Genomic DNA, 18,792 nt, shown 5'->3' with positions numbered 1-18,792 from the left:
ACGATTAGCTCACGTGACGGTCAGTGTCGCTACTGACTGCATTTTTGGGACACTACGTACATTCATCCCTTAAGCAACTTTATTTCTTTGTCACTTGCAGAAACAACTTTGCTCCACATTCACATTCCTTGCACATTGTATGAATTGGAAGTCATGAGGACACATTCCTCTTGTTTCCAAAAAGAAGTCCCGGCTGAGCACCACCCTAACCCTATGCGCTTTTATTTTAAAGCAGATGAGCCACTTCCTGTCCTGGCCGGCCAAGAGGAAGTGGCCAGCGCGTGCGCGGCGGCCTCATGATCGCGGCGCCTGCCGGCGGTCGGAACTGCCGCGGCCGCAATGCTAACCGTAAGCCCCGGCAGCTCGAGCTATGGTCACCGGCACAAACTTGCCCGGCCTGGACCGACAGCGGACCCGCCGGTTGCGACGGGGTGCGATGGGACCGTTTAGACGAGCTGCAGGGGGATGCAACCTACGCCTACTCCGCCCTCGTGGCAGGCCATGGGCGCCATGAAGGTCCATCGAGCCGTGTCGGGGTTGAACATCTCCACGGAACCCAGGTTGGTCTGCCCGTCATAGCCGCCCACGGCGTACAGGCGGTCCGACGCCGCCACCAGCGACACTCTGCTGCGCCGCGTGTTCATGGCCGTCAAGTGGCTCCAGTGGCCCGAGGCCGAGCTGAAGACCTCTGCGCCGCTTAGGAATCTCGAACCGTCGTAGCCGCCCACGACATACAAATGGCTACCCAGCACCGCCGCCCCATGACGGCAACGCTTGTTGGACATCGGCGCCGACGCGTGCCAGCGGTTCGTGTGGTGGTTGTAGGACTCCACCTGTGGGATGCACGGACTGGGTGATGATCGCCGCGTTACGGAGGATGAAGATGCGACTGACCGTGTTGAAGATTTGCAAGCCGTCGTGTCCTCCTGACACAAAGATGCGCCCGTCAAAAACGGCGACACCGGCGGCGCTGCGACTGGCGCTCATCTCCGTCACCACCGTCCACCTACAACACACAGGTCGTTAGCAGCCAGGCTCCCCACGAAAGGGCGGCCAGTTACGCTCTGCCAGTGGCTGCTCGTGACCTGTCAGTGTGCGGCGAGTAGCATTCCACAGAGTTGAGAGAAGATTTTCCATTGTAGCCGCCACATACGTAGATGTGGCCGTCCATCACCACCGTTCCCATGGCGCTGAGGAACGCCACAAGAGCCGTCAGGCCACGGCGCCCATCGACGGGCGCCAATGCGCTTGGAGGGCCCGCCCACCTGCGTTGGCTGTTCATGCTGGACACTCTGGTCCACGCGTCCGTCTCGGGGTTGTAGACCTCGACGGTGCTGAGTCGCGACTGGCCGTCGTATCCTCCGATGGCGTACAGGAGCCCGTTGACCACGGCCACGCCTACCCTGCTTCGGGCCGTCCTCATGGGTTGGCAGCGTTCCCAGAAGTTCCCCGTGGAATCAAAGACCTCCACCACGTTCATGGAGTCACCTGTGGGAGAAGGCCGGTGGGTCAGTTACGGGACCCGTCTGTGCGCCAAAGTCCCGTCCCCTCGCACCAGAGCTATTTAGGCCTCCCACGGCGTAGATGAGCGCCATGATGGACGTGCAGCACCTCTGACGCGTCTTGAAGGCCGGGAGGCCGGGAGGGCGACGCTCCGACATCAGGTGGAAGTCTTTGGCCTCGTCCAAGAGGTCCCTGGGGGCCAAAGCGGAGGACACCCGGCCAATGGCAACAAGCAAGCCAGTGAGCGAGCGGGCTGGGACCTGGCGCCGCCAACGGGGCCTACCTGCATTTGTGGCAACAGCGCACGAGTTCTTCCTGCTGGACTCGCTCCGTCAGGAACTGTGGACGGCAAAGCGGCAGCCGGATCTTGGACAGCAACTCCGGCAGCAATGGTGCCCGCTTAACGCGATCGTGATGGACCCAAGACAGAGCCGCCTCAAACACCTGCGAAGGAAATGCACGGGGTGGTCCTTCCATGTCAGCGACGCAAGCTCGCAAAAAAGAACAAAATAGCTTTGGGTCTCCTTTAAAGACAGCACACCACACTCTAAGGCAGGACCCGATGTGTCGAAGGCGCGTCTGACCTGCTCCTCAGTTTTGACGTTGAGTTCATCGCAGGCCACGAGCTCCAGCACCTCTTCCGTCCGCAAGGTGAGAAACTCGTCCGACAGGGACACATCCACAAAGTGCCGTTGCAGGAAATTGTTGGCTGAGTCGTAGAGGGCGGCGCACATCATGGTCTCTGCAAACTGCCGCACTCCCAAACAATTCTTGGGATGCAACCTGAAGAACGCCCTTTCAGAAACGTCGGCAAGGTGCCCAAGAAAGAGGAAGTGACCTAACCTGTCCTGCAGGAAGGAGCAGCAGGCGTCTTTGACATTCTGCAGTTGCAGGAAGCTGGAGCCGATCAGGAGCGCCTGAACGTTCTGCTGGTCGATGGCCACGTGGCCGCTATAGGCGAAGTTGATCAGCGCCTCCAGAGCGCTACACACACACGGACACAACTTGAGGGAAGCCATCTCACGTGGTTTGCCGAGCAGTGTCAGGGGTGACGTTTGCAATACCTGGGGTCCATTCCTTGCATAAGGATCTCGTCCTGTTTGCACTCCACCATGTCGTTAGTGAACATGGCGTGAAAGTACGGGATGGAGGCAGCCAACACGATGCGGTGGGCGCTGAATTTGTGCTCGCCCGCCTGTAGACAACATTCTGTCACACTGGTCCAACAAGGACGGAAGTGGCTTCTCCCTGTAATTTCTAGGCTTTGTAATCGTTACGTTCAGACTGATTGTTTGTTTCTACATGCACGAGGTGCCAAAAGAACGCGGGTGTGTTTGAGAAATCTTTAACAGTAAAAACTCAGTTTGACAACCAAGAGCGTTCATTCACACTTGTAGAACGTAGTGTCAAACACACAACCGATCGCTTCCATTTGGCCGAAGGTCAGTTAGAAGCCTGGACGTCATAGGATGACAACATATAGTGACTGTTTATTCACAAGATGGCCCATAGCCTCTAAATAATGTAATGTCGGCGCCGCAGTCAAAAGTAAGCCGCTATTAATTCCAGTTAGCATGAGCTCAGCACTAAATGCTAGGCTAGGCTATCTTGAGGCTAACTTGACGCTCGCTCGCCGTGCAGAAACGTGAAAGTGTACCTTGAGCGTGACGTCACAGAGTTTCCCCTGCCGCCGTATTTCCCCCATGACGACATAGCCTCTTGCCGGCAGGTCGTGCACTGAGAAATGAACCAAATCTTCGAGTTCCTCGCAAACAACCTCTCCCATCGTCAGCGTCGCTAGCTGCGAACTTTGAGCCCTGCGAGCCGCCGTACCACACCGACGCCACTTCCTTTTGCCCCTCAAAGCAAAAGCACCCCAAGTTGGCATGTCGATCGTCGCCTGAGAAAACGTCGTCGAAAGGTTCAGTCACTTAGCGAGATGAAGGAAGGTTGCATGGAAAGTCAAAAAGAAATAAGATGTACTGGTTCTAGAGCCTAGGCACATACAAAGGCGAACCAGTCCATTTGATTTCTTTTTTTAAGTTAATATGTATTCTACACAATTTACAGCATTAGAAAACGTTGAGAATGTTTTTCTCGAGTTTTCCCTGCTACAGAAACTATACTAACATAGAAAATATATTTTCCCTCATCTTTTTCCGTTTTCATACATTTTTTAAAACGCTCCAGGGAGCCACTAGGGCGGCGGTAAAGAGCCGCAGGTTACCGACCACTGGCCTAGGCTGTCGCGTGGATTTATTTTCGTAGCCCCTGAGTGGTTTCAATGGAAACAGGACTACTGTTTCACTAGGCAAAAACAGACAAGAGCTCCTGCATCGACATCCTCTTCCATCAAACTCAATAAGTAAGACCGCCGCCAATCAGCACCAATTACTTTGCTTGTGGCGGCACGAGCTGTTCCGGCAGTGCCACCAGATGGCGCTCGGATGTCAGCATCATGGGGAAAAACAAACCTCCAAGTGTTGTGCTCAGTTTCTGTGTTTCCTTTAATACAAAACCAAAAGAGAAACTTATAAAATGCTTGCGGGCATTCGATGAGATTCAAACAGTTGTTAGTCAGCTGATGTAACATGGAGCACAGTTGCGCGATTGCCAAGAAAGGTCACCATGGTGAGCGCAAGTGGAAGAGCCCCGCCTGTTAACAGACGTCATCGTTCTTTCTGGCAACTTCCCGTCCTTGTCAAGGTACAGCCGAGCGTGGCCGTTTCGCCACTCAATTGAGTCCTAATTCTGATGCTCCAACCCAAACAGGAGCTTGCGCCGCCACGCAGGCAAGTCGCCATTAGCACGCGGCTATGCTGACAGGTGGCAGCACTCCAAGCGTCTTTGCCGAAAGATGGCACTCGGCAAAGCCCGCGCCGACAGACAGGCTCAGTGCCAACAGGTCGTGGTCGTCGGCGACAGACTAGCACTTGCACTCCCAGGTTGCCGCTGGCTAGCGTCTTCTCCGCCCGCAGGGTAGCCTTGACTTCGTCCGTGCCGATCGGACATCCTTGGCCAGTCGCTGTGCGTCTATGCCGACAGGTCGTTGTTCTCAAAGCGCTCCTGTTCATAGGCCTCGGCCGCCACTTTGCGACCGCCGAACCAGCGACGGTCTAAAGCCCGGACGGCTCGATTCATCTCAGCCGTGTGGTTGAACTCCACAAAGATCTTGATGATGACGGCAGCGTCGGCGTCCTCTCCCTGCCGCTCCTGGTAGATGACCACTCGCTTGACCTGGCCGAACTTGCCGCACTCCTCCGTCACCTCGCCTTCCAGTTGGTCGTCGATGTCGTCCTGGCCGACCATGTTTCTCAGGACCATCACACGCGACTGTGGGCAAACAAGCGCTCAAATGTTACCGTGCGGGCGAGTGCCAAGGCATACCTAACCGCTGCCGAGGGAGCGTCCCAGAAATCCCCCGTAGCCAGAAGTCATTTCAAACGTAGTCCCAAATAATCCCAGCATTGTCCCAAAATCATATAAAACACCATATGATTGCAAACATTTCATGACACTGCATTCTTCTCAAATCAATTCCAAGGTAGTTCCAACGTAACCACACGGTGGACTTAAGTCATCCCAGTAGTCCAAAATATAGTTTTAAAAGAGAATCAAAGGGATCCGATTATAGTCGCAACCTTTCCCACAGTAAGTGCATCCCAAGTGTCCGTCTGACTTTTTACTTTGTGATTGCGTACGATCTTGTTGATATCATGGTGTCCATCGTTCGGTTTACTCGCGTCCAGGTGTGCCCCCTGGTGGAGCTCTTCATCCATCCTCAGGGCAGGGGGCGCAGCCAGAACAGGATTGACCAGAGCCACTTGAGGCAGCCCGGTTCGAGCCGGGGTCACGCCTGAAACAGTGACATCACACGCAGCGGAGTCAGGGAAGTGGGCGGGGTGTGATGCTGAGGCGGCAGGCTTCCCACCTGTGATGACGCCCGGAGCTTGAGCGGCCATGACGCCTTGCGGAAGACCGGCCAGCGCTCGCAGCACCGACGCTCCCACCGGATCCTGAAAGTGACATAATGCCATCATGGCACACGATGACATCATCGGGAGGGACCCACCTGCGCACTGAAGTTGGCGGCCGCGGCCAGGCCTCCGGAGGCGGTGATGAGCGGCACGGGCGGGGTGACAGCCTTCCCAACTCTCAAGTACTGGCCGCCCAGGTCAAACAGGTTCATGGAGGCCACTGCGTCGACGGCAGACTGGGGCTTGTCGTACTCTGCAGGGAAAGGCAAAAGGTGTCAGTCAGCGCATCGCAACCACACGGTGGCTTCCTTGCAACCGTCTCACCGATGTAGCCGTAGCTTTTGTGGCGTCCCGTGGTGGGTTCGCGAGCCAACATGCATGACTTGATCTTCCCAAAGGCCTCGAAGACGCTCCGGATGTCGCCGTCCGACAGGTCACGATGAACAGACGCCACGTAGATCCTGTTGAAGGCCCGTGCTTCCTCCGCCAACTGCTCGATGATGGGCAGAGCCTGCCCGATGTTACTGGGCCGGCCCACCTGTTCAAAGTACGGAGTCGATTGTTTGACCGTGGGCGGCCTACGGCGGCGAGGGGCATCCACCTCGAGCCGACCTTAATGTTTCGTCCTCCGAGAACGACAGAGTTCATTTGGTCCAGAGCCAGTTGAGCCGCTTCTGGCGTCTCGTACTCCACAAAAGCAAAACCCTGAACAGGCAAGCGGCGTTTCCCCGTATGACTTGACATTTGGACAACGCTGCATGTTCCATTGGATGCGAAGCACTGGGTTGTGACTTCTGACCTTGTGCTTCATGGTGACAGAGTCAAAGGACATGTCGATGCTTTTGATGGGTCCGAAGGGGATGAAGGCCTGTCTGATGGTGTCTTCGCCCAGCTCGTAGTAGATAGAGCCCACATAGACGCGGCACATGATGGCCAGGGCACGCTGGCGTTGAGCCGCCACCTCAACAGGAAGTCACCACCAGCCGCATTAGCTCGCGTCGTCAAAACAAGACATTAGCACCTTTTGTTGACGCTCCACAAAATAAGAAATGACAACTTACTGATTGCAGAGGAGAAAGTTCTCCGAAACCCACCGACAAGGACGCCATCTGACACGCACACATATATATATATATATATAAACACACACATATACATATGCAAATGAGGCTCCCACACTCCTGCGACCCTGAACAGGATAAGCAGTGTTGAAAATGGATATATGAAAATCTGAGAAATCAAACAGAATTGAATTGCGGTTCTCCAATTTCCGATTGTCTACAAGGTTGCGAAGATGTCTGAATCTGATTGGATGAGCCGGCCCGTGGGTGCGGCAGCCTCAACCCAAGATAGCAAGGTAGGAAACACTTGTGCACAGTTCGATTTGTGAATCATCAGGGAGTCAACATTGGCCCGACTGCCATCATGAAACGGGTGCACGAGCATACAGGAGTTTGTGTGTACCTGCAGTCCGCTGAGCTGTTGCTGCTGAGCCATGGTCTGCCTGGCCAAAACATTCCGGATGCTTTGCTCCATGGCATACTTCTTGGCCTGTCCAGGTGAATGAGCAATCAGATTATAAGTGCAACAGTTAATCGGAAGATAGTTGACTATCAAATTGAGTTGAGTATTTTTGTTCATCGTTTATAGAGTTGTCCGTTTGGCCTTAACTTCTGCAGCGCCTCCTGCTGGTCGGGGGTGAGCGGCGGCAGGCCGAGCCTCGTCGCGGTGCTGGTGGTCGCGTTGCCTTGTCCGTTCTCCATGACGAGCATGCGCAGTGGCATCACCGCGTCCGCTGGCTTGCCTTACTCCGTTACCCTTGGCGACGCCATTCAAGTGGATTTCCAGCAACACTTTCAACTTTTTCGCATTTATACTTACACTTTTATCTTATGTGATACAACTTTTGGAAGGCTGGAAGTCCAAATTTCTCAACAGCTGTCATAGTTGTCGTACAGACACTATCATCTGTCCGTATCTTCCGTTTCTTGGGCTAAGAATGTTATTAACGTGGACGAAGGCTTAGCACGCAGTGTCTACGACACGCACAGAGTGGCTCGGTTAGCGTTAGCTTAGCATGCATCTGTCGAAGGAGCAATTTCCAGAAGGAAAATGTTTCATGTTCCTACCGCACACGCGGCCAGCACCTTAAACTCGAGCTTCAGTCAGGTTCTGTCTCTGCGTGTATGTAGCTGTGAGCGTTCGGTTCGGTCCACTGATGAGGTTTTGGGGCGAATGTTTGCGTCTGAATGCCACTCGTGTGACGGAGCAGCGCCAGGACACGCTACGTCACTTCCTCTGGCCGCGCTTTCTCATCAATGGTAAAACTTAACTCACAAGATTATAAACACATTTTATCTTTTTAAATTATTACATTAATTTAGCTATTTAAAACAATTCCACATGAAACCCGCTTTGAGGTCGAAACTGGAAAAATCCAAATGTTATAAATGCGACTTCCTCGAATGAAGCATCGTTTCGCGAAGAACGGAAAAAAACGATGTCGATTGCTCATTGGAATCCAGCCATGATCTGAACTAGTGATGTGCATCCCTGTTCTTTTAAGTGAACTGAATCTTTAGAATCAGTTCACTCAAAAGATTCGTTCAAACGAATCGTTCAAGGAATCGTCCCCCCCTACACACACTGATCCGTTTTTTTTATTAACTTCAATAACACACAACTAAGCAATACACCAGACAAAAAACAATCAGGTAAACACGGTAATTTCGACAACGGAAACGCACACATTTTTCTCTATATTACAACATCCCGTGGGAACAACATTTACATCAAACAATACAACTACCACCCCCCCCCCCCCCCCAAATATAATAATAATAATTGCCTCGGGTAATTCACACATTTCTTTCTATAATACAACGCCTACACACTGATTCGTCGGCAACGATTCGTTCATAAGAACGAATTATTCACTTCCTAAAGTGATTCGTTCTTTTTTCAGTTCATATGACTTCAACCAGTAGGTGTCGGTAATGTGCATTGAAGCTGGTGCCACCTGGCCGTAAAACAAAAAAGAAGAAGAAAATTACGTAACTTCCCGTTCACGAACGAGTCGTGAATCGGATCTTGAGTGAACGAGCCAGTGAGTGAGTGATTTGCATTTCCAGTTCATTGCGAGAACGGATCAGTGAGGGAACGAATCCTGACTTTCCCGTTCGCGAACGAGTTAATGGGTGAACTGCCTTCCTTCCCGTGCATCAACGGATCAGTCGTCTCCTGGCGTGAACTATGTCAGCCAGAATCTACATTTACGATTTGCCAAGGAAAGAAAGAACCACTCACTGAAACACCACTTCTTTTATGCGCGTTTTCTCCAAGCTAACGGCTAACTTTATTGCATGAAGGGATGCGCCGTTATGCAAAAAACGGGGAGATTATGCTTCTCATTGGGTAATCTTGACATTTATAGTAGTTTTTAAATAACGTGTATGCATATATACGCCTAAATATTGTTTCCAATATATCTACTGCAATTTCACATTGGATTGCTGGTTTGAAATGTACTTTTAATATTATGTTTAATAAACATTTATGTTAAAACTTGTCTGGTGTTTTATTCCTTGTTTTTATAATCGCCAATTAAAATATAAAAATCTGACATTTGGTTAACTGCTTTATATGACAATATGTGTATGCATATCTACTGCAATTTCACATTAGATTGCTGGTTTGAAATTTATTATTATTTTAATAAACATTAAAAACCTGTTAAAACTTGTCTGGTGTTTTATTCCTTGTTTTTATGTTTTTGGGCATGAAAACAAAAATTTGACATTTGGTTAACTGCTTTATATGACAATCTGTATATGTGTTTTACATTGTGTAATATGTGTTGGTGTCAACCAAAATAAAGAGCAAGTAGTCAAATACACATTCTTGACACGTACAAAAAATGCATAACGTTATTATGTACACCTGAAAATGGTGGTGTACCTAATGTAGTGTCTGTGTGACGTCACAGATCAACCAGCCAATCAGGAGGTGGGGGTGAGGGCGGGTGTGGCACTTTTCACTTTCAGTTCAGCTTTGGCCATGATTTTTCCCTAATGAACTGGCCTGTTTTTAGGTACGCTTGAAAATGGCGGCGTACCTAAAGGAGTGTCCGTGCGACGTCACAGATCAAACAGCCAATCAGAAAGTGGGGGTGAGGGCGGGTGTGGCACTTTTCACTTTCAGTTAAGCTTTGGCCATGATTTTTCCCTAATGAACTGGCCTGTTATTAGATACACCTAAAAATGGCGGTGTACCTAATGGAGTGTCCAAGTGACGTCACAGATAAAACAGCCAATCAGAAAGTGGGGTTGAGGGCGGGTGTGGCACTTTTCACTTAAACCAGGGGTGCCAACCTCCAGTCCTCGAAGGGCCGCGTTCCAATATGTTTTCCAAGTTACCCTCGTTAAGTGCACCTGCGTGAAAAGTTTTAGCCACTTTCACGTTCTGCAGGAGCTAAAACTTTTCACGCAGGTGTACTTAACGAGGGACGCACACAGACACTCCATTAGGTACACCGCCATTTTCAAGTGTACCTAATAACAGGCCACTTTATTAGGGAAATATCATGGTCAAAGGTCACAGGTGTCAAGCTCTAGTCCTCGAGGGGCCGCGTTCCAATATGTTTTCCAAGTTACCCTCGTTAAGTGCACCTGCGTGAAAAGTTTTAGCCACTTTCACGTTCTGCAGGAGCTAAAACTTTTCACGCAGGTGCACTTAACGAGGGAATCACACGGACACTCCATTAGGTACACCGCCATTTTCAAGTGTACCTAATAACAGGCCACTTTATTAGGGAAACATCATGGTCAAAGGTCACAGGTGTCAAGCTCTAGTCCTCGAGGGGCCGCGTTCCAATATGTTTTCCAAGTTACCCTCGTTAAGTGCACCTGCGTGAAAAGTTTTAGCCACTTTCACGTTCTGCAGGAGCTAAAACTTTTCACGCAGGTGCACTTAACGAGGGAATCACACGGTCACTCCATTAGGTACACCGCCATTTTCAAGTGTACCTAATAACAGGCCACTTTATTAGGGAAATATCATGGTCAAAGGTCACAGGTGTCAAGCTCTAGTCCTCGGGGCCGCGTTCCATTATGTTTTCCAAGTTACCCTCGTTAAGTGCACCTGCGTGAAAAGTTTTAGCCACTTTCACTTTCTGCAGGAGCTAAAACGTTTCACGCAGGTGCACTTAACGAGGGAATCACACGGACACTCCATTAGGTACACCGCCATTTTCAAGTGTACCTAATAACAGGCCACTTTATTAGGGAAATATCATGGTCAAAGGTCACAGGTGTCAAGCTCTAGTCCTCGGGGCCGCGTTCCAATATGTTTTCCAAGTTACCCTCGTTAAACACACACAACCGATTCTAAAGATTCAGTTCACTTGAGAACTGGAATGCACATCACTAGTACAAAACAGTGCAAGCACTAGTAGGTTGCTGGTCGAAATAGCCGACTGGTTAGTGACTCGGGCTCTTGCTCGGCAAGAACTTGGTTCGATCCTAGGTGTGAGAATATACCTACATGTGCTTTTGTTGTGCAATTAACCCTTTCTTTATTCTTTTTTTTTTTTTTAACCTCGTGTAGTGTACCTATTGAAGTGTCCTTAGGTCTACCTACACATATTGTCATATAAAGCAGTTAACCAAATGTCTGATTTTTATGTTTTAATTGGTGAATATAAAAACAAGGAATAAAACACCAGACAAGTTTTAACATAAATGTTTATTAAAAATAATAATATTAAAAGTACATTTCAAACCAGCAATCCAATATGAAATTGCAGTAGATATATTGGATAACAATATTTAGACGTGTATATGCATACACGTTATTTAAAAACTACTATAAGTGTTATACCACTATACTACAGCGTCTAGCAGCTCAATGACCTAGTGGTAGAGTGTCCGCCCTGAAACTGGAAGGTTGTGGGTTCAAACCCCGGCCGGGTCATACCAGAGACTATAAAAATGGTACCCATTTCTTCCCTGCTTGGCACTCAATGTAAGGGGTTGAAATGGGGCTCCGCTGCTGCTCACTGCCATTGGGACTTTAATTTATAAAATCAAGATTACCCAAAGAGAAGCAGAATCTCCCCGTTTTTGCATAACGGCGCATCCCTTCATGCAATAAAGTTAGCCGTTAGCTTGGAGAAAATGTGCATAAAAGAAGTGGTGTTTCAGTGAGTGGTTCTTTCTTTCCTTGGCAAATCGACATTCTGACTTACATAGTTCACGCCAGGAGGGAGACGCAACACCTTCACTGACTTATCCGTTGATGCACGGTGGGAAGGAAGGCAGTTCACTCGTTGACTCGTTCGCGAACAGGAAAGTCCGGATGCGTTCCCCCACTGATCCGTTCTCGCGATGAACTGGAAATGCGAATCACTCACTCACAGATTCGTTCGTTGGTGAACGGGAAATGCAATTCACGACTCGTTCGTGAACGGGAAGTGACGTTACTTTCTTCTTCGTTTTGTTAAAACAAAACAATTGGCGAGGTGGCACCAGCTTCAATGTGCATTACCGACACCTACTGGTTGAAGTCATATGAAATGAAAAAAAGAACGAATCACTGAAATGATTCGTCCTTTTGAACGAATCGGTCACTCACGAGCCAACACTAATTTGAACAGTTTATTCTCACGAGGGTCGCGAGCTCATGGAGATCCATGCAGACGTTCGAAACCCACGATTTTCTTTTTCTGCAACGGAACTATTTTTATTAGTCGATGTTTTGCTTTTTTCATAGTAGTGTACATTTTATTGTCATTGGTACTTGATACTAACATTGTGAATTGTAGCTCCAAGTCCTGTAAACTGGAATGACCTAAATATATGTATATTTTTTGTCATTACCTCACCGCAAAATAATTAAACAGTCGTTTTACTTATAACTGTTCTGGATACTGTATGTCAATTGTAACATGTATGGTAGTGGAGACCCGCACGCCGCAATCTAGGTTTAATTTAGCAAATTTAATTTATATTAGATTATTTGTTGAACCACGTTATTTTTACGAAACTCAAGTGTTGAAAATGGCTTTTCGGTGTGAAATCAATCATGACGACAAACACATATTAGGTGTGCTGGTGACCAAGGACCTCACCGGTCAAAGAACATGCACGCAACAAGCATTTGAATAATCCAATTTTGTTCACTTAGTTCCCCGTGGCTTTTAACATCTGGAACCGCAGTCGACGTCAAGATGCGGCAGTGAAGAGGCGAATGCTTGGAGTTGACTGGCGTTATGAACCATGTCACGTTGTCAGTAGCAGATGGTTTTAGAAGCTCTCAACACAGGGTTGACAGACATTAGCAGTAGCATTTGGCATTAGCGTGGTGCTCATCGAGCTTTATAAATAAAATCGAGTGCCACTGTCGCTTCCACCTCCTCAGGAGCGGTCACATCTGGAGACTCTGGCAACGGGTTTATCTAGAAGGGCATCCCTCCAGAAATCTGGCGGGCCACTTGCTCATCCGGGCTCTCCTCCTTGTCCTTCCTCTCGCGGTTCCAGTCCTTGAGGCCGGCAGGCAACGCGGTGTCCTCGGTCTCGCCGCCTGTGCCCTCCACCAGCTCTTCGTACGTGGACTTCTCAGAGAAAGGTCGTTTTCCCAGCAGCTCCACCATGTCATTCTTGTCCAGAACCTCCTTCTCCAGCAGTCGCAGCGCCACCTTCAGGATAACAAGCGCAGAAGTTGCAGCAGCAGAGCCATCAGCCAGACAAAAGCACCCAGAGCCGGCCCGCCTGCCTCACCTTCTCCACCTCAGCCTTCTTGTCACTCAGCAGGCTCAGAGTTCTGCGGTAGGCATCTGCGATGAGGTCTCGGACCTCGGCGTCGATGAGGCGTGCCGTGGCCTCGCTGTACGGCTTCTCCAGAACCATCTCGCCCTGCCGGGGGAGTTCGAAGGACACCTGGCCCACCTTGGCGTTCATGCCGAACTGCACGATCTGTGAGAGCCAGAGACCGCGATGACAGGGCGGCGCTGTGACCCGACTCGGCGCGTCACTTCTGTCTGACCTGCGCATAGGCGCTCTGGGTGACCTTGCGCAGGTCGTCCTGAGCGCCTGTGGTGATTCTGCCGAAGAAGATCTCCTCGGCCACGCGACCGCCTAGTGTCATGCACATGCGGTCCAGCAGCTGCTCCGTGGTGTACAGGAACTGCTCCCTGGGGAGGTACTGCGCATAGCCCAGGCCGCGGCCCCGGGGGATGATGGACACCTGGATGCAGCGTGGGGTAAGCGCACGCCACGTTCACTAGATGGCCGAGTGGGCCCACCTTCAGCAGCGGGTCGGCGTGCTCCAGGAACCAGCCGGCAACGGCGTGTCCCGCCTCGTGATAGGCCACCGTCTTCTTCTCGTCAGGCTGGAGGACCTGCGTCTTCTTTTCCAGGCCTGAAAAGAGGAACAGCATGTTCCCAAGTACGGTGGGGTGCAGGGCCGGCCGGCCGGCCGGCCAGCGGAGGCGCTCACCTCCGATGACCCTCTCGATGGCCTGCTCAAAGTGCTTCTGCTGGATGGCGTTGCACAAATGCCGTGCAGCAATGAGGGCCGCCTCGTTGCAAACGTTGGCAATGTCCGCACCTGCCGAGCACATGGTCTGATATCGGACTGAGCCCGAGACAAGCGTTTTGGGAGCGAGAAGTAGCAACTGCTGGCCGACGTCTTCATCTCACGATGGCGGCCCAGCACGCAAGCTTGGACTTGATTCTTGTCTGGTCAAGGCTTCACCTGCTTGTACCTTACCTGAGAAACCAGGCGTGAGCGCTGCCATTTTGCGGGCCAAGGCATCTCTATTTGTGACCGAGTCCAACTTGAGAGGTCGAAGGTGGACTTTAAAGATGGACACTCGCCCTTTGATGTCGGGAGGACCTGAAATGACAGGCGTGAGTGACGGCACCGTGATGGCAACGGCTCTGGAGAAAGTGACGCCTCGCCCCGCCCGCTCACCGATGTAAATTTGCCTGTCAAAGCGTCCCGGCCTCAGTAGCGCCGGGTCCAAGATGTCCGCCCGATTGGTTCCCGCCAAAACCACCACATTGGTTGCCGTGTTAAACCCTGCAACATGCAAAAGGGAGTGTCAGGCTTCTTTTATTGTTTCTTTTTTTAGAATGCCCACCATTTGCCGAATGTTGAGTTCACATTTCTCGTGTTTTAGGGGGAAAAAATGTTTGGATGTTGCTTTTGGAGACTTAACTAAAGGCGCTAGCAATCCATCGGAAAAAAAACGGTGGAGGGATAACAAGGACCCTCAAAAACGTCAATGAGCGACAGCCGCCAACCTGCCAATGTCTCAGACACACCCCAGCTTCTGTCCTGCGTCAAGTCTTACAAATTCAGTCGGGACAAATTGTCAAATCACGAAATGGAGCCGGGCTGTACACGAGTCGCTTTTCATTGTCAATTTTAAGTTTCAAGTGTGAAACTGACATTTCCCCCAGGTATCTCGCCACTACAGCGTTCTTGTTCTGATGCGAGCGTTTGAGTCGGGAGAGCTTGAAGCTTCTTTTCATTGAGTGCCGGGAACTCAAGCGGAAAATGGAATCTCGCAAACTCCAAAGCGGGCTCAACAGAAGACTAAGGGCTCGGGCTGGCGAGCGGAGCAGCGCTACGACGGCGTCTGACCGTCCATCTCCACCAGCAGCTGGTTCAAGGTGTTCTCCTGCTCGCTCTGCCCCCCGAAGTTGCCCCGCCCCCGCTTGCGTCCCACCGCGTCGATCTCGTCGATGAAGAGGATGCAGGGCGCGTTCTTCCTGGCCATGACGAACAGATCCCGGACCTGTGCGGGAAGCGCGGTCAGCGAGCGCGGACAGGGAGCGAGCGGTAGGAGATGAGCCGGCGCTCACCCGGGCCGGGCCCACGCCCACAAACATCTCCAGGAACTCGGAGCCGTTGACGGTAATGAAGGGAACGTTGGCCTCGCCCGCCGTGGCCTTTGCCAGGAGGGTCTTCCCCGTACCAGGAGGCCCCGTCAGGATGGCGCCCTGGCAACGGCGAGGAAAGCATCAACGGAGCCGCCCTGCCAGCCCCCACCCCGCCCTGAGCTGACCTTGGGGATCTTGGCGCCGAGGTCCTCGTACTGTTTGGGGTTCTTCAGAAAGTTGACAAACTCCATGATCTCCAGCTTGGCCTCCTCGCAGCCGGCCACATCTTTGAACTTGACGTCGATTTCGTCCTTGAGGATCTTGGCGGTGGTCTCGCTGACGCTGAACAAGCCGCCCATGCCGCCGCGGCCAGGCCGTCCCGCCCCCGCCGGGCCTCGCCGCAGCATGAAGAGCAGGAAGCCGATGATGAGGGCGGTGGGCAGCATGCTCAGGAGGAAGGTCCTGACGTACAGGGTCAAGAAAAGGCCCTCTTTCACACCCATTTCAACTTCAGCGCTGTCCTTGGAGACGCTCACAAATGCGTGTTCCGTGTAGCCAATCGTTTGGAGAGCTTTCAACTGGATGAGTCGTCAACACTGGCCCCGGGCGGGGCCGGTGTTTCTCGGTTATTCCACCCACCGCTACTTGTGCTCATTTAGTCAGCACCTCCAATTGGCGTGTGCTGAACGCCGATCAAGACTCACATGAGTTGAATTGAGGGAGCTCCCAAAAGAGAGATGGAAAAGGCCCCAACAAGTCAACTCATCCAGGCTTGGCCCTCACTATTTGTCTTTGTGAGCACAGCAAAGGTTGGTGCGGGGCTTCACACCTCTTTACGAGGCATTTGGAGGTTGCTCACCCGTCGCTCTCTGTGGCGTAGACCACGGGCACGCGGCTCTCGCCCTCGATGCCCAGTTCGTATTGGGCATTCTCCAGGTTCCTCTCAAAGGTGTCCACACTGCCGATGTTGAACCACACGTACTGCTGCAGGGAGAAACAGGCGCGGCGGCACGTCACCGCTTGACGCTAAGGAGGCCGGCCCATGTGGGAACGACTTGAAAGTCGGCATTTTCACATATAACCTCGTGACCCTGCGAAGACGAGGCCAGCCAATCAAACAAGGCTCACTGAGGTGGCCCTCATATTTGCGGCGGGGCTCAATTCTGGGTTATCAGAAACGCCAATGCGACGGCTTGGTCGGAGTGCATCGATATGACACTGACTTTTGAGCGTCAACGTGGCCACCGACTTTACCGGCCGACCCACCTTTCCCCGGCAACGGCGAGTCGCGCCCGCACACTCCCTCCCTCCCTCCCTCCGCATCTTCTAGTAATTAGAGACGGCCGACTCACCCCGTCCACGGGCATCTTCCCGGGAGAGAAGACCACTTTAACGTAGCGCTTGTTCACCACCTCCAGCCTATCCACCTGCGACACAAAGACGAGGACCGCCGTCAGCACCGTGGTCATCGTCGCTATCGATGTCGGCGTTCCCTCACCACGCCTTTGGACAAGATGTTGTTGACAAAGTCCTTCCAGGTGACCTCTCGGCTTCCGTCCCTGAACAGGAAGTAATAGGCCACGGCGGTCCAGAAGGCCACGCCGCTCAATAGGGACATGCGGAACTCCTTCTCATCCCAGGGAATGTCACCCTACAAGCAAAGGCTTCTGTTCTCATCTTCTCCTCACCATTACGGGACGTCGGACACTTGCAGGAATGTAAACGACATTGCGGCTTGGATCACGTGATCCGTCTTGTTGAGGATAGCGAGCAATGGGTTGGCTTGGCCTGATCGTCTGGCACGCCGCCGTTCACAGCGTCCAGCTGGTGCGCTCGACCGCACTCACCTTCTGCAGACGGCTGTACCAGTTCGACTCCTTCCGTCCTCCTCGTTTTCCATCGCCTCCTCGTTTTCCATCGCCTCCTCCCGCCCCGCCCCCTCCGGATGGCCCCACCTCTGGCGGAGCGTCGTCAGCTTTGTCGTCTGTCCGCACACAAGTAAAAGTCCACATTAGGGCTGAACAATGAATGGGGTATAGATGGAAACCGTAATTCCGGACAATTCTGGACTACGCCTTCGTGCCAGCGCTCAATTTTTTGCATCGCCCTCCTCTCCTGCCAAGCAGTTGAATCTCACCTTTGTCTGGTGAATGAGCTTTCTTGGAATTCTTTCCACTGTCGGGAAAATACTTCTCAAAGCCTGCAGAGACGAGCAAACGCATCAGTGCAAGTTTTTTTCAGAAGAGTAAGATGATGCTGACGAAGAACCTTTGGGGGGTCTGGAGGTCAGACTCCGACAGGCCAACATCAGCTCACTCAACAAAGTCCGCTCACTCGCCAGCCGTCTTGTCGCCTGGCCAACAAACAATTGGCGAGCAATCATCATTTTGTTCGCAAGAGGTGCGAAAAAGGCGATGAGCGGGTTCGTCAAAGCAGTCCAGACTTCTCTCCACTCGAAAGTTATGACGTCACATGCAATATGACGCGGAATCCAGCCCCACTTGTCTTTTTTACAGTTGCAGTTGGGGTTGAAGCGATATGCAACCTTTCGGACATGTTTGCTCTGCTAGCTGTAACCAATGAGAAGGGACAAGGGGGCACCTACCAGCAGCCCGCTGGTGGCGGGCGAAGGAGCTACGAGAAGTCGCAGCACCTTGCAGCAGCCCACCGACAAGCGAAGGTAGCGGTGAGCCATGGTCACGCAGACCGAGGAAACGGTGACGACTTCAAAAAGCAACTCTGGAGCGAGAGTGTTATGGGACACTCCTCAAGTTCAACATCGCTGTTCCGTAAGCGTTCCAGTCCGCCATGTCTGTTGTGCGCAGCTTCTTCGACACGGGAACAACGGTGTGTGGCAGTGAGCAGCGCCCCCTGCTGGACGTAGCGTCATCACATCCGAGTCAAATCATTGTCACTAAAAAGTACATGTACGATAGGGGTGTCACTCAGGCATGCTGTCAATATAATACTGGGAAAAGTTTGTTTAACACGCTGAATATCCAGAATTTTGCCTGTTCTAAAGCAGCCTCCTGATTTTTTTTCTTCTCTGCCTCATCCAGCCTCTTTGAAGTCTGAATGTTCCTGTTGTGTAGGAGTTGTGCACACACGTAACTCCAGGTTAACATACTCGGAGTTGATTGAACTAACTCAGATCATCTTTTCTGGAACCGAATACTCAGTCTCCCATCTCAGAGTAAGTCAACTCAGAGTTCAGGGATAGACTCAAGAGCATGTTGAATCTGCTTTCTGGAATATCCCCCTGGATTGCACATCTTCGAGTGTGTTATGCTGCGCGAAGCAAAGCCTTTTTTGAGAGTCGTGTTGTCGAAAGCAAGGAAAGAATTGTAAGTGTGGAAGTTGAGCCCATTGTGCTGTTTCTGATAAAAAGCGCTGTGAAGTGCTGCTCATCCCCACAGGAAAAACAACAG

General features: G+C 51.5%; 3 protein-coding genes across 4 annotated transcripts; all 3 read right to left on the bottom strand.

Annotated features, from left to right (window-relative positions):
* Positions 1-57: 57 nt before the first annotated feature.
* On the bottom strand, positions 58-3,345 carry klhl18 (kelch-like family member 18). Its single transcript, XM_037275486.1, has 10 exons — positions 3,161-3,345; positions 2,568-2,698; positions 2,347-2,487; positions 2,088-2,286; positions 1,787-1,947; positions 1,556-1,695; positions 1,266-1,488; positions 1,086-1,190; positions 895-1,006; positions 58-833 (listed from the first exon to the last, which is right to left on the bottom strand). Exons 1-10 carry the CDS (start codon positions 3,287-3,289, stop codon positions 447-449), a joined length of 1,728 nt encoding a protein of 575 aa, XP_037131381.1. The 5' UTR covers positions 3,290-3,345; the 3' UTR covers positions 58-446.
* Positions 3,346-3,986: 641 nt separating this feature from the next.
* LOC119136770 (poly(U)-binding-splicing factor PUF60-like) lies at positions 3,987-7,788 on the bottom strand. Its single transcript, XM_037275498.1, has 10 exons — positions 7,151-7,788; positions 6,945-7,031; positions 6,542-6,589; positions 6,280-6,441; positions 6,093-6,185; positions 5,805-6,018; positions 5,576-5,733; positions 5,435-5,519; positions 5,190-5,359; positions 3,987-4,836 (listed from the first exon to the last, which is right to left on the bottom strand). The coding sequence occupies exons 1-10, from the start codon at positions 7,262-7,264 to the stop codon at positions 4,537-4,539; spliced, it is 1,431 nt and encodes a 476-aa protein (XP_037131393.1). The 5' UTR covers positions 7,265-7,788; the 3' UTR covers positions 3,987-4,536.
* Positions 7,789-12,819: 5,031 nt separating this feature from the next.
* afg3l2 (AFG3-like AAA ATPase 2) lies at positions 12,820-18,209 on the bottom strand. 2 transcript variants are annotated; one of them, XM_037276439.1, is made up of 17 exons: positions 17,970-18,209; positions 17,633-17,717; positions 17,502-17,564; positions 17,212-17,348; positions 16,863-17,015; positions 16,717-16,791; positions 16,224-16,348; positions 15,550-15,826; positions 15,347-15,484; positions 15,126-15,279; positions 14,451-14,558; positions 14,247-14,372; positions 13,974-14,084; positions 13,780-13,895; positions 13,521-13,721; positions 13,256-13,450; positions 12,820-13,173 (listed from the first exon to the last, which is right to left on the bottom strand). In XM_037276439.1, exons 1-17 carry the CDS (start codon positions 18,057-18,059, stop codon positions 12,934-12,936), a joined length of 2,394 nt encoding a protein of 797 aa, XP_037132334.1. In that variant the 5' UTR covers positions 18,060-18,209; the 3' UTR covers positions 12,820-12,933. The 2 variants fall into 2 exon arrangements, with proteins under 2 accessions (XP_037132334.1, XP_037132335.1); XM_037276440.1 differs by having other exon boundaries at positions 16,866-17,015.
* Positions 18,210-18,792: the final 583 nt, after the last annotated feature.

The sequence above is a fragment of the Syngnathus acus genome, chromosome 17 (genome assembly GCF_901709675.1).
Source record: "Syngnathus acus chromosome 17, fSynAcu1.2, whole genome shotgun sequence".
Taxonomy (NCBI): domain Eukaryota; kingdom Metazoa; phylum Chordata; class Actinopteri; order Syngnathiformes; family Syngnathidae; genus Syngnathus; species Syngnathus acus.
Note: the sequence above shows the minus strand (reverse complement) of the source record. Positions and strands in the feature narration are given on the sequence as shown.